Genomic DNA, 15,992 nt, shown 5'->3' with positions numbered 1-15,992 from the left:
CTACCGACGAGTCGCGCGATCAACCTCGTCTGAGTCAACGACAGCAACGCGCTCCACGTACCTGTGTGACATCCTGATATGTGATCGTCCGAGGTGGACAGTCGCCGGGTCGCGTTGCGCAAAACAACGGCGGATACCGCTTAACCGTCGACCGGTCGACGCCGGGTATCCCCTAATATAAACGAGTACCGAAGCGTCGACGACGAAAACGACGCGCGGCTATCATCAGGAACGAAAGCTCCGACCTTGTTCGAAAAATCGTATCGGGCTAGCTGGGCTAGCCACGGAAGAAGTGCCGCAGCGAGGAATCTCTCCCGACGGGCCGGCTCGAAGAATGTCCGGCGAAACGGAGATCGAAGTGTCGGTTGTGTCGGAAGAGGATCTGGAGCTGGAGGGTTCCAGGAGTAGCTCCACACCGGCGGAGCTGCTATTGCAGGAGAAGAACGGCAAATCTGGCTGCGGCCTGAGCAATCACCACCACTCCTTCAGCTTTGACACTGTGAGCAAGCCGGCGCTCAGGCCGGCCTGCAATCCGCAGTACACGTCCTTCAGTATCTCCAGCATCCTTGGCAGACCGGAATCGCCGCCCGTCGATTCGACGACTTCCACGGGATCTGGCGAGAGGCAGTCGTCGGACGTCGATCGGACGTCACCCCCGTTACCCCCAGCAAACTCGCAGAACTCGCAGAGGATCCCGCCGTCGTGCGGCAGCCCCGGCAGGATTTCATCCTCGCCCACATCCTTGAGACTGTCCGGCGGTCAACGCGGCGGATTGTCTACAGCCGGTCACACCGGACTGGAGCCCAGAGCGAATTCCGCGGGTATCGGTATTGGATGTGCTACCAGTGCTACCAGTCCAGCCGCGACCTTTTCGCCGCCCGGCGATGCCTCTACCAATCCACTACTAGGACACCAAGCGTCAGCGGATCTCGCGATGCTATCAAGGTAAATGGCTTTTGATTCAATTCTCTGAATTCCTTTGGAAATGGTAGACAAAATTTTATAAGATGACGAATTTCTAATTTTGTTACGATTCTAATTTTGACAAATTTCATGACAAAAAAGAGCTGCAAATATATAAGAAACTCTTGGACGATGGAGTACCTAAATCAGTTTTATAAAACGACCGCTCCTATACACCAGACTTCATCACTCAATCAATATACTATATATGATTAAATGTTTCTCATTATCACAATTTGCGAAAAGGTGTCTTGCAAATTTATTATTAATTTAGGTACGATACGAGCATACAAAATTATTGTCCTCGACGTTGCTATAATTATGAAAATTAGTAGAGCATTTAACATCACGTTACACTCATCAATTGCTATCGTTCGAAAATGTACAATTTCGTCATAGTACAGCTGTGTTTACGTTACTTAATATCTATGAAACTATAAAGGACCGAAGTGACGAATTGCTTCCGTCGAATTGAATAACTTCTGCATTATTTACGCACGTGGAGAATATTTTTAAAACTGAATGCAATATTTAGATAACGTTATGCGTCAATGAATTTTACATGTCTCGTTTAAAATAAAAGATAGACGATATATATAGAATGATGTCACACACGTTTATTCGAATGTAGTTTCGCTAAAGATGCCTGTTTCTTAGGAAGAAAGAAATATTGCCTATTTTCTCCTGTCGCTTCAATTTTGCATATTTTAATATTTCCATTTCTTTATACCTTGCTAAAAGAAAGGAATGTGCATTTAAGTTTAGATGAAGAATAAGCCTCTTTTTCGACTATTTATACTTCGCGACTCTTCGAGTTTCTTCGATCTTAATTGGTTATTGAAATCTTAAAAGCTGTTGACGTATCAAGAACTGTCAAAGTAATCAATCTTCTTTTTCTTTTAATTTCAAACGATCGCGATTTCTATGACATCCTGTAAGATTAGTATAAGCGCGCGAAGTAGCCTCTCGACAAAGAACTTATGAAAGTGAAACCTTGTGTTTCTAAATTCGGTCTTGAAAACGATTAGCAGTGGAAGCTTTGCGTCATTCCCAAGAATGGCATTTCATTTCTACGAACGCTTTTTCGCGAAGAATGGCACAACTAACTGGTTTCATTAATAAAGCGATACACATCGCAAGTATACTTCGCATCGTAAACACGTGTATAGCACGCATCGTTTATTGGTACACACGATACATACAAATACAATACCGTTACATTAAACTCAGTCAGATGCGGCAATGTGACCTTCGATTTTATAGGTTGGTGCCGCCAAAATAACTGGCCGAAATTCGAACCTTTATACTGATCGGCGATCGCCATTCATTTCACCGCATAGAACAGTACGTCAGTCACCCGAGTAAAATACATAAAACATGTTGATTTGTATTTATATAATTTAGTTTGTATTTACAATACGTGGTTAGCAAAATTCCTAACGGGCATTTGTGAAAGAAAAAAAGGAGAGGAAAAGAGCCTCTCTGCATAATTTAACGATTTAAACGCCATCGTTTAACGGCTAATTTAATGCCGTTGCCATTTAATATTAATGCAAAAGTGTCGGTAAATGGATTACTAATACTTGCTAATGATTAATTAATTCGTAACATCGTCGTTATTCATATTCGCCGCTCGCGTAATTGGCGGAATTGTTGAATAAATTAAGACCGCGCCCTCTCTCAGGCAATTAGAAACTCCGTCGCGCTAGCGTTTTCCACGATAAAAACACGCATTCGCAAAGCTTTGACCCGAGAGATTCGACAACACCATTGCGATAGATTAATATCCGACTCTTCACCACCGTTATTCGCATAATTATACACAAACACGTGTACGAATGCACGATGGGACGCGTTTCGCATTAGCGATGTATAAATTGCATTAACTGTATCACGCGCGTTAATAAGAGCATCCATTTAATAAAAATCGAGGGAACCTTAATTTTTACAATATGCAACGTTGTGATTATCATTAAAAAAAAACTTACGAAATTAATTAAAGAAAATACATATTTATGACATTTCAAAATTATAGCTCTCTCTCAATTTCGATTAATTTAAGAAGCTGATCTTCCTTAATTATACAAAGATATGTAAAAAAAATATCTTTTTTAGTAAAGGTCAATATCCTGGAAATATCTCAGTAATAAAACTTTGTTTTTAGTTAATTTCTCGTCGACTTTTAACAAAAACTTTACGAGTATTAAGACTTGCTTTTATCAAGAAGCTTAAAAATGAAGCTTAAAATTGAGCATTATCAAGTCAGAACGAGTTTTCTCCTCGACATCTTTAACTGAAAGAAAAATCGACTTCAAATTGTTCAAAGACGCTTGAGATATTTTTCGGTTGATGCGGAACAGTGTTTCACGACCCAATGTTCGCACCCGTCAACTTGGATTACCGGGCGGAAAGGATGTTTCCAGGGTCTTCGTAGCCGTGGACCGAAGATTTTCGTAGGCGTGAGCTTGCCCGGATCAAGATACACGACATATCACGGGGGTGGCGAAACAGTAAGGGGTAGCGACAACGAGCGAGCGCGTGCGGTGAGGATTATATTATGTGGGAATGGACCGACGAGGGGACCGTAATGGGCCTATTAGGCTGTCTCATTTAATAACAACCGTAGCAACAACACCACCCTCTTACATTACTTACGTTATTTAGGAGGACCCCCGCATGCTATCGGATATATCTACGAGGAATCCGAGCACACGGTACTGTGCCCGCCGCAAGGGGCAAGAGAGAGAGTTCGAGGGTTCGAGATGATTTTATCAGATTTACACCCCCTCCTCGATTGACGACCTACCTCCTCCCCCTCCCCCTGTTCCCGTTCTCATCCCCGTTCGCGCCCTTTCTCCGCGTCCTCGCCATGCTTGGCTGCCGACACGACGGCTACGATTGCTTGTTTTCCACCCGTTTACCATTTGATTAAGTTCCACTCGTATGCACCGTTGGGGTACACTTCACTAATAGAGAAAAGCCTCGTTGAGTGGGGCCCGTCACGCAAACGAACTTACCGCGGCAGATAAATGGTACCTAAACTTTGATAAACAGATTTTCTTTTCGCCAAAAGCGCATAGTTAATTCCATTTTCACTAAGAAATGGGAATTTTGGCATCATCCTTATGGCCAGTAAAACTCTTCAAAGTGTATGTGAATTATTTCTGATTTGTAAATATTTTTCTTTATCAAATCCATAAAGAATTTATTGATTAATATGCAATTGAACATATAACTGAACATATAATTCATTTAAAATTGGATAAATTAGACTTTTGGAAGGTTTTTGTTATACATCCATGTGATATGTGTGATAATACGAAAAAATAACCGACACGTTTTCTTCTTTAAATAACGGCGCTGAGGAAAGCACAAATCATATGCAAATACAATTTGCTAACAAAAAAAATACTATGACGTTACAAATTTCCTGGTAATGCACGACATAATTCACACATCACAAAGGGTTACGGAAGAGGCGCGTCTCGTTTGTAATAACCGCTCCGCGGCGATACGTAAAATTACAAATGCGTATATATTCCGTTCGGATCCATTTACGCGTTTAAATGCAATTCAACAAAAATTCGCGTGGTGGTATAGAATTACGCGATGATCGTGCGCGTTTGTGCAATTTTCACACATACATACGCACACGTAAAACGCGCGTGTCCAGGGCATAATTTTGCAAGCACGCTAATTAACGTCACGAGCAACCGGCAACCGAAATTTGTTACCGAAACGCGCGCATCGATAAGAGGAGGGGACGGCAAAAAATCAATTAGGCATAGAGTGCATAATGGATGCGGATAAAACGCCGTACGCGTATAGTCCAAGGTTAAGGAGCCTAAGATTCCCTCGAGAAACAGGCTACCTATCCCGTCGCCCATTTGCTGCCGAGTGAGCAGCCCTTACGTCTCTTCCGGGAGGAAGTGCGCAAGTTCTAGGCTCGATTTATTATTAAATCGCCGCTCTACACCAGCCTGAGATTCTCGTTCGTCAAGGTCGTGAAGAGAGAAGTTGGCGCCATGCGATCTCAGCAGAGCACTATCCATCTTCTATATATATGTATATATATATATATATATAACTTAACTGATCAAATAATAATATTTCTCTACAGGGGAGTAAGTACTCGCACAGGGATTTACGCGCTGGATACGCCCGGTATAACATGCGCGCTTTATGAAATTGTAACAATCGCATCTAACTTCTCTTTAATGCGCGACTTGAACCGAAAAGTTCTTCGTATCTTCGTAATTGACACATATACATCGTATTCTGAATACGTAAATCTTATTAAAGACGCCATCGACTTCGAATTAATTAAAATTGTAATTTCTAGTTTTACCAATAGCATATTTGAACTAGATATTTGTTATAATTTAATGTTAGTTTTGCAATTATACTGTGAAGAATGACTTAACGTTAGGATTAAAACGTTTGTCAATTCTAACTTTTAATTATGTTAATATAATTTTGAATTTGTTGTACGAACACTTAGGCTCACAGTCTCCTTTCTTATTTTGTTTGAATTTTAATCTGCTGAGTCTTTTTATATTTAATTAAACTTTTATATTTAATTAAAATTGTTATGTACATCAAATTCCTAAAGAAAACGGCGTATGTATTTATTCTGGAAAATTACGTTACGTTGGGACAAAGTAACTGGATTTCAACGCAAGCCCTATATATTTAGAAGAATTAATTATCTCTTCATGCACGTCCATCTTGTTCGTTCTCAATACGTTTCGAATTCGTTCGCGCGGTCCATTGATTCTGGCGCGGGGTATCGCGAAAATATTTTTTATTCGATTTGCTCGCGATTTCACGGAGGCTTACATTCAAAAAAACGTTACCGCGGGCACAGTAGGACCGCGAACAGAAGATCCGTCTGATATAATCCGCGACAGAGACTGCCTCGTTAATTACAGCACTGATGAATGATTCGTTAATTAGGGTGGATCGCGCTACAAGTTTCAAAGGAAGATACGATAAAGCATATTGTGTATGATCACCTATTCGCGAGCGATATGGATGTTTCGACGTTGGGAACAAATGCTCGGGATGAGCGATGGCGGCGGCAGTATGGATCACGGATCGTAATTGCGTTGAATACAATTTCCCTCCGATTTCATTCGACACTGCTTCGTCTACAAAGTAGCAAATCTTTGATTAAAAAATCACACAAAAAGACATGACTAACATAACCAGTCCAAACGTAATATATACAATATAAATATATATATAGCACATTAGCATCTAATATGTATCAATTTTAAGAAACTTATTATAATTATATCACAATTTTATATTATTTCTTCATAAAACTTTTAAATTTATCGAAAAATTTGTGTATCAAAAGACATCTTTACAGTAATAATAATTTTCTTTAAAATACAAATCGAGGCCAAGTTATTGCTGTAAACATGGAAATAGATTCATCGTTAAGTCTATCTCAAGCCAATAATATAATGAAGCCAGCTAGCGGATTTAGTCGAACGCTTTGAAAGCCAATAAATCGTTGTTGGGTCATCCTGACGACGCTTTATAAGACATAGTGTAACAATAGATTTCATCGTGTTGCAATTACACGCATGTATGGGAAAGAGAGAAATTAAAAATCGGATTAAAATAAATAATATGCAAAAGGAATATATGTATAAAAGAATGCTTCTTAACATTCTTTCCGAGTCGGTGTAATAAACATAACTTGAAAATTTATCCTATCCATCTACTTCTTTTCTATATTTATTTTTCCTCATTAATATCCGATAATTTATTTTTCACCGTTTTTTTCGTCCTTTTGTTTTTCATTTTTCTCAAGCACAACATGATGATTGCATGTTGAACATACAGATTGCAAACCGCTTTGGGCGCACTTTCGCTAGCGAACGCGATCGACTTCTCTTTCTTTGCTGCGCTCCTAACTACCCTCGGTGTAACGATACACGACGAAACGTATCGTATTACGAGCGATCGTTAACGGCATAAAGAGTTTATATTTGAGAATGGCACTTACTGAGCGCGCAAGCAGAGGTAGAATAATAATCAATAAAGCAAGCGGTATAACACGTCATTGAAGACACGGAGGGAAAATTTTAACGGAAATGCCCAATAAAGATAACTCGAGCACCTCGTATAAAAAATTTATGCAGGCCTAATGAAATAAATGCTAATACAAAAGAAACAAATTTAAAAAAAAAATTTTTATCGCGGTAAGTTGCAAATTAATATTTCTGCACATAATAAATTATATATATAGTAAATCTTTGAATAAATTTAAATCGAATTTTTCAATAGAAAAATCATAAAAAAGAATTTTAATTATCGTGATATTGAATTTTAGAAGATATAAAACCGATAATTTAAAAATCTATAGAGCAAACAAATAAGAAAATTTATTTTCCAATTAGTTTCAAGTTTGCCTTGTTAGAAATTTATTTCGTGGCTTCATTACGGATATGTACATATAACATTTAAAAGATTAAAATGTTACAACATGAATAAAAGTTATTAATTATTTTAAAAATCTTTTTTTAACTACTTTATAAGTAATAAAATATACAAACCTTTAATACATATCATTGAATTATTCGTGTCCTGCGAATTTCTTTTCTTTGATTTATATACAACAATTGTATATGACAATTTATAAATATACAACTTTACAAATACTTTCTAAAGATGTCAAAATATACGTAAAAATTGCTTGATAATTTTTATATACTTTTAAAAGTGATGAAAATTAATTCAGGACACAAAAGATCCATCGTGTGTAGTAAGGGTTAAGTTAAAAATGAAAATATTATTACATACAGAATCAAAAGGCTGCACAAAATAAAAAACTGGAAATCAAATATGAACGCTTAAATACAATTGTTACCCGAAAGATTATCGACAACAGAAGAGAAACAGAAATCAAAGGCGAGTCACGCGAATCAAATGCATGCTTGATGAGAGATTCGAGAGAGCGCGTTAAAGAGAAGTATCGTTGAGAAAAGTCCTTGAGTGCTTACCTACGTAGAGAGTAAAACTTGTAAACCTAGTCAGCCACGTCGAGTGTTCGCGGCCGTCTAAGACGTAAGACCTGCAGAATTAGGCAGTAAATGGTGGTGGATCTCTCCACCGAGAGAGATCCGAGTGTTTGGTGTTTATACCTGCTCCTTCAGAGAAGGGTCCCTGAATGCTTACAAAACAGGCGGTTGTCAGATTTCCTTTATCTTTTCCGGAGCATTTGTGTGTACCCGGGCCGTCATTTCTCCTCTCCCGTTAGCCGCGCGAAGCCTTCTTGAGAATACCTCGATATCTCGTCTCGATACTGGGAGAATCGTGGGGAAGAGGCGCACCAAAGATCGCGTGTCGTTGAGGAATTCTCTTAGGAAGGGTCTTAATTCCTCCTTTACTTCAGTCCTAGGCAGTTTCGTCGTCGTCATCGTTGTCGTTATATTGTTGTGTCGTATCCATCACCTAACGTGACTTCCTCCTAGTGATAAACGATTGACACGTGGAATCAACACGGCATTAACTCATAAATGCGAGTATCGCTGACTCGTTGATACAAGAAGATAAAGTTAAAAAGAAGATCAATCAATTCAACGAATAAGAGTAAATTTTGCAGACCTTAGTTGCACCTCTTGGTTGAAGAACGGAAAGTGTTCGCATTTTATAACGTTTTTACTGTCTATCTAATTGAATTCTATAGCTTCTCAAGACAATATCAAATTATAGAATTTTTTTAAGCATATTAACCGACATTATTACTAGATTTCTTAAGAAATTGTATTACATTATCTCAAGATGAAGAGTAAAGAATATTTTCGGATAAATTTGCAAAATAAATGTAACCAACTATTAAACTGATGGTATCCCAAGGTGGAACATTGGAGTAAATAAATTGTTTACCATATCTACATCGCAAACGAGGCTAAAATGGGCATAAAATGCTACTCATACGATGGCAAACAAAGTCAAATGCGCTTTCATGTGGCGAGCGCGTATCGAAACGAGATCAGATCGCTCGTCGCAGACGGACTACAACGGGGAAGCGAGGAAGAAACACGGGAAAGTACTAGGGCTTCCGAAGCCTCCTCGGCCCACATGCTTGACCAACCTGCCCTGCCTGCCGATATCGGCCAGTCGACTGGCGGATCCTGCTTGCCTATATTTCTGTTCACCACAAATCGGTTAAGTTTCGGCGCATGCAGCTGCAACAATGGCGCTTAGCTGCGATCGGAAGTAACGATCGAAAGAGAGATAGAGAGAGAGAAAAGCAGCGATAAGCGGCGAAATAACAATCAGAGAACAATTAATCGTGAGGACCCAAAGACAGATTTACCGATAAGCGATCTAATGATTCCGACCAAAACAAAGCCACTAAATTCGCAAAATTTCAGAGAAGTTTTATTATATTATTTTGTTAACATTGTTATATTGATGTTGTATTTACGTATATAATTTTTTTAAGAAACAAATATTGGAAACTGCGTTATGATTAAAAATAATTTTAACACATTGGATGCTGACTCTAATTCGTTTGTCCCTCTAAGCAACGCCGGAGTGAAATTTTCATACTGTGTTGGATTTGTATCAATAAAATATACGATTGAATTATGCAAAATTATGACATCCATAGTTTATTACTTTATACTATTACTTTAATATTAACTATATTTAGAAATGTTATTTTGCACGAATTTTGTATATTTTGTGAATTTGGTAGCGACGGGTCAGACGGGTCACCAATCACTGGTGATCGGCAAGGCGCCACTAAAAATTCAAGTGCCGTTTACTAGTGACCAGCACAGCATTCAACGTGTTAATCAAGGTTTCCGCATAAAGCTGCTACTGAATTTGCCACCGGAAGGGTCCGCGACGCAGGTATGCTTTTCCCCTGGTCAACGCGACGATTTTCTCGAGAGCTTCTTGCTCTAAGCGGATTTTTGCTCTTAATAACCAGTCGAGCGTTTATTCGTAGCACGTCCAGCTATTGTTGCGGTGCAAACACCGTTTCCAAATATATTCTATTCAGTGAAGAGCTTTGCTTTCTCCCGAGTGGTTGAGTAAATCCGAATGGTAATAGCCGTCGGCTACGAGCGACGGCACTTATCCCGAACGTAACGATCCCGCATGCTCCAACTATACCCACACATAGACTCTATTCGTATATTTATGTGAGGCGACGGTTCATAAATTCTTTTATAAACAAAGCTAAAGATCATACTCGACTTGTTCGTGACGTTCGGTTATTTCTTTTTTAATCGCATATTAAACGAAACTCACGAACTTGGCACGATCTGTCTACCAATTGATACTTGACGTTTAATTACTCCTATTATTCTTCACGTTGCTTGGCGTTCGCATCATGTTATAATAATTTAATTATATTTAACTATTAAGAAAAACTATTATAAGATTATATTAATGTATAAATATATGTATAAATCTTTCATGTCTTAAAAAATATTCATCGATTGATAATCGTTATAACAAAAAAATCTATCCAAAAATTAGAATTCTGAAGAGTAAAGTTCCCTGCATATAAATGTATGAAAAAAAATGTTTTAATTTCTTAGAAAGTCAATTGAAAACTGGATATCCTTTGCTTTCAATCGCTTCTGATTTCAAGAAACTATCTACGTCTCAACATTTTAGTTAAAAAAAACTCCGGAGATCAATCGATTCATTCTTAATTAAAATCAAAGTTAAGTTTATATATATCTAAAATTTATATAGAATTTACTAAACTAAAATCTTTATTGCAAAAGAATCTTGCTTCTCTTGTTGATTTTAATTATTATTATTATTCGTAAATCCTTGAATCTATATTACATCATATTTAATAAACTTTTGCCACCTCGTGTTGTAGATTGATAGCAAGTCGATATCCGGTCGGCATCGGCGGCCTGTTCTACCCATCGACACTACAGCATCTCCATCAGCAGCAACAACAGCAGCATCAGCATCATTCGCGGCTGGCCGCCGCGGCTTCGTCCGCCCTCAGCAATGCCGTGCAGGTTGCCGGCCAATCACCGGACATTGTCGACGCCGACGGCATTCGTGGAGTTCTACTTGGCGGTGCCGGCTGGCCGTTTCCATGGAGGCCGGCGCACAGCTTGCAGACGCTCGAGCATCCCTCGCCAAGCGACGTGGTCGGCACCCTCAACCGCGTCAGTCCCGCGTCCGCATCTTTTCCTCAGCGAGGTGAGTTCGATTCCCTTTCCTGCCCCTCGCGTACTCAGGCAGATCGAGACGGCTTATTAAGGATAATCCGAGGGAAAACGCGCGCCGTGGTCGAAAGGAGATGTTAACATTGTTTCGCAACTGAGGTCTGGAACATCGGCTTTCGCCGAGTCAGACAAAAGTAATCTGAAGCTCTCTTTTTTGAAATTTTTTGATTAAGTGGAAACCGAAACATGTAACGAAACGAGATGTTTTATGTCTGATGTGTCCTATAATAGACTTTCCTTAATTATTATTTAATAATAATTATTATAATAATTAAATTATTCTAAAGGAAGCTAGAATATTTATCTATATCTCAAAAATGTACCTCTGAGAAAAATAAATAAATAAATGTTTTTGATTACATAAAAATTTTATTACTTCTCTCTGCTTGATATAATAATATAAAATTTTCTCAGTTTGATCAACTCCAAAAATGTTTTCAACCAAAGAAATTTCTAAAATATGTTAGACACACCAAGATGCACAGACTGATATTTCAAGATGATTGAACCGTGGAATCGCTAACTCGTATAGATCGCGAAGAAAATGTGAAGGAAAACGAAGGTTAACGCGGGGGACCTCTATAGATATACAGATATATTGTCTGCGTGCGCGTTATAGACGCGCTCGTGTATCTATGTATCTTCGCGTATACAACTACGCGTAAGGCTTCCACGGCTTCCATCATGACAAACCAACGTCGATCGTCTTACCCAACGATCGTTTTGCTTCTACCACCTTGCCTAAGCACTTAGGCAGTTACCATTCCCACCTATAGACACACTTGCACAATCACCAGTCCTATCTTACAACGCTAAATTCTTTAACAGTATGATAATGATAATAACGACTGCTTGGTTGCGTTATTTTTGTTTTTATATAAATCTTGATACGGCTGAAAATAAAATTTTCTTTGAAATCAGCAATTTTTTCGAAAATAAGCAAATATATTTAAAACAATTGTATAGAAAAAATGGGAAGAAAAAAAAGAGAAAATATATTTAAGGCTGTATACGAAATCAACAGATTTTTTAATAAATCTTGTTTTAATGGTAATAATAATGATTCTCACTTTACGAACAAAAAAAGTTGAAAAGCACATGTTTTTAAAAATATGTTCTGCTCGATTATATTTCCGGTATAACAAATATCAAATTATTGATTATAAAAATGTATCGTATCTAGTTTCGTTTCAGCCGACTTTTTGTCTGTGCCACAACGATCATTTGTAGAGAGAAAGGATTAAACATTCTACACACATATTAATGACATTTTGTCGCTAAAAATAAAACGATCATATTTATCCTCGATTTTGCGTATACGGAATATCGCACACCAATTAAAAGACACAATAATAGAGAAAATATTTGTAGGAAATGAATAAATTATTGCATGTTTTATTGTTTCCTTCATGTTCTCATCGCAAAAGACATACGATTGTATAACGGTATTTTATACAAATATGTAGGTATACATCGCAAATAATGTCATTGGATGATGCATTTGCATCGATAGCGGCATAGGGAATTCAATACGCAGCAATTATGTCAAAATGGATTAATAGAATATTAATTAGCATTCTATTAATTGATTAAATATTCAATACGGATAGAGAAATGTATAATGGCGATTTATCGGAGCGCGCGTGAGAGAGAATTTGTAAATTCAAAGCGCTCTCACCGGACTGATTGACGTATACGGATCGCGTTTAAAAAGAAAAGCGATTAACGCGGTTACCTTTCTCTCGTTAACGATTTGATTATATCGATAAATATACATGATGTGTCTTTCATACTTCACGCACATTACAAATATCATTATTCGTTATCGTTATATGATATCGCAATTCTCTGATCTCCGCGAATTTTTGCGCCATTAATCAGACTTATCCCGCGTTACTTGTTAAGAATAATCCCAGTTGAAGGATAATAATCCTCGTAAATAAAAAGATCTTTGTTTCAGTAACTTGTGAAACAAAAGAGATAATTAACAGAAAAATATAACTCTACGAGGAGCTATCGATTCTAAATAAAAAGTGTCCGGAAGCTTTTAATTGTGAGCAAAGATAATTGCATTGGAAGAGGAAAGTAATTATAATTTTCTTTGTTTAAAAAACGTTATATATATAACAATTTTAAGAGAAAATTCGTGTCTATTGATTGCAACGATATAATAATATTGATAATAATCGATAAGTATAAATATATAAGCGAGAATAGTTTCGATAGGTTCTAAAACAACAAAGACACATGAAAAAAAATTCGAAATAAATACATATGTGAAAATTACATATTTTTTACATTGAAAGGCAGTTTATAAATAGAGAAGCTGTACAGTGATTGAAATCAACACGTGTATCTTCCTCCAGACGAACTCGACGATGACAACGCCGATGATCGTCTACACCGCGCGAGGAGTCCATCAAGTGGTGACGAGGCACACGACGATCTTGGTGAAGTTGACGACTGTGCGGATGCCGACGGTGAAGGCGAGTCCACGTCGACAAGTCTCCATGGCACTTCGGTGGGCGGTGGTGGTGGTGGTGGTGGTGGTGGCGGCGGCGGTGGTGGTGGCGGTGGCAACGGCAATAGTAACGGTCAAAATAACGTGCAAGTTGGCGTAGACGGTCGCGAGTCGAATAGCATAAAGCGCAAGAAGAAGACTAGGACAGTGTTCTCTCGGTCGCAAGTGTTCCAACTGGAGAGCACGTTTGACATGAAGCGCTACCTTTCGTCGTCGGAGCGCGCCGGTCTCGCGGCCTCGCTCAGGCTGACAGAGACCCAAGTGAAAATTTGGTTCCAAAATCGGCGGAACAAGTGGAAACGGCAGCTGGCCGCTGAGCTGGAGGCGGCGAACATGGCCCATGCCACCCAGAGGCTAGTCAGAGTGCCGATTCTGTACCACGAAGCGTCAGCCAGCACTGGCGCTTCCGCTGGCGTGTCGGTGACGGCGCCGGGACAACCGGGACCCCCGGTGTCCTCGGTAGGTACCTCCGCCCTGTCGCACTCGGTCGGCGTCGGAGTGGGCGTCGGTGTTGGTGTCGGTGTCGGCGTCGGCACCTCGTGCGCGCCCACCACGGCGCAGCCCATCTTCTACTCCCATCACCATCAACATCACCATCACCACCCGGCGGCGGCTCACGTGCAGGCGCACAGTCTCTTGTCCCATCAGGTGCACCCGCAACCGCCGCCCCCGCCTCCGCCGCCGCCCAACGGCCAACCACCGCGGACGTCCTCGCAATAACACCGTCCGACGACTTACGAGGGTAGCGTGCGGTTGCTGCGGGAGACGACGACCCTGAACAGGATGATCTCCGTGAACGATGCGACGGCGACGCCTTCTCGGCTTGACCGCGCCGTCTGGCTGATCGATGTCGAGTGAACGCACGCACGGGCTCTCTCGACACGGGCCTCTGATCGTTCTGCGACATCCCCTGATCGATCCCGCGATACCACGGACACGGCACGGCTGTCCCCTCGGCGGTAATTCGAGAGCGTTGGAATTTTAAAATGCTTTTCTAATGCAGACCGTGGACGATGTGGATAAATGTGAGTATGCGCGAGAAATGTAGAGTTTTGATTCGCTTTTATATCTCAATTATATAAGAAAGATTATCTCATACAATTTCAATTGTACTCATATTCTACTTTATTTATAAATGAGTGACACGTTCTAGTGATGATCATTTTACTGAAAACATTTGTATAAATGTATAAGAATTTTCTCTCGTGATTGTGTATTCATAATTACTAGGGAAGCTATATATATATATATATATATAATCTAAAATACTCATAGATAAAAGGATATATAAAAATATTTTACTTATGCAAATTTTAATAATATAATAGCAATAAATAAAATTATTGTTAAAATATTATTTCCGTTAGAATATAAACTCAATAAGTTGAAACTCTACGTTTTCTGAGCATAGTAAGCTAATATTCATGTCTATTCACATCTTTGTTATTATCTAGAAAAGTATTATCTCTTGCAAATAATTTCGTAAAATTATTTTTGATGCTCGATAAAAAGGCTTTATATAAGTCAATTTGTTCACCTCGAAATAAATTACCAAAAAGAATGTGCTAAATTGATACAATATATCACATTATCATAAAAATGATATTATATTTAGCATTGGAGAATGGATATCCCATTTTTTAGTCATTTTATCTTTTCAAGAAAAAGCAAGACATTTTGACTTATATCTTTTTCCATCGAGCCGTAGAAATATTTGTGCTAGTCCGCAATTATGCAGAGAACTGAACTGTGATTATAATGATTTTGTGTCGCTTCCATGAACTACGGGTGACGAAAGCTGGTTACGAATTCATACGGTTTCCCTTCCGATTTGTCGAGATATAATAATAGCGCATCGTTCCTTGTTCCACTCAGTTTGTCAATGTATTAAAACAGGATGCAAAATTTCATGGTACCGCAATTGACGGACGGAAATTAGAAATCTGTTTATGTTTGAGAATTCTCGATATATATACCTGGAATCTTTGTAAATAGTATAATATATATTGATAGCGATTCTTCGATTTTGTGCGTGAAGAAAAACGATTTGCGCGGATACGAGAAGAAAAATTTTTAAACCGTCCCTGATTGTGCGACGCCCGATATTTTAATTATAGTCGATTACCGTATCCTTTTCTCTGATTCCGTATCGTTTCTCCTGTAAATAGTCTTTACGCAAAGTGTAAATTCGTATTTGGAATTATGTGCGCCGAGGGGAACGCACTGTGAGCCAGTGATCGGAAAAACTCCGTTAATATAATTCAGGGATTAAAATCGATGCA

At 39.0% G+C, this 15,992-nt stretch overlaps 1 protein-coding gene across 1 annotated transcript; it reads left to right on the top strand.

The window, feature by feature from the left end:
• Window positions 1-334: 334 nt before the first annotated feature.
• Window positions 335-14,524, top strand: Hmx (H6 family homeobox). Its single transcript, XM_018455067.1, has 4 exons — window positions 335-945; window positions 10,829-11,163; window positions 13,556-13,710; window positions 13,753-14,524. Exons 1-4 carry the CDS (start codon window positions 335-337, stop codon window positions 14,428-14,430), a joined length of 1,779 nt encoding a protein of 592 aa, XP_018310569.1. The 3' UTR covers window positions 14,431-14,524.
• The last annotated feature ends 1,468 nt before the right edge of the window (window positions 14,525-15,992 follow it).

The sequence above is a fragment of the Mycetomoellerius zeteki genome, unplaced genomic scaffold, assembly GCF_001594055.1.
Source record: "Mycetomoellerius zeteki isolate Tzet28-1 unplaced genomic scaffold, Tzet1.0 scaffold113, whole genome shotgun sequence".
Taxonomy (NCBI): domain Eukaryota; kingdom Metazoa; phylum Arthropoda; class Insecta; order Hymenoptera; family Formicidae; genus Mycetomoellerius; species Mycetomoellerius zeteki.
This window is presented reverse-complemented; position numbering and strand designations above follow the sequence as displayed.

Excerpts from the sequence above, each read along its gene's own strand:
- Hmx (XM_018455067.1), top strand. The coding sequence starts at position 335 with ATGTCCGGCGAAACGGAGATCGAAGTGTCGGTTGTGTCGGAAGAGGAT. Across the intron at positions 946-10,828 it reads GATCTCGCGATGCTATCAAG|ATTGATAGCAAGTCGATATC; the intron begins GTAAATGGCTTT and ends CTCGTGTTGTAG. Across the intron at positions 13,711-13,752 it reads CAAGTCTCCATGGCACTTCG|GGTGGTGGCGGTGGCAACGG; the intron begins GTGGGCGGTGGT and ends GGCGGCGGCGGT.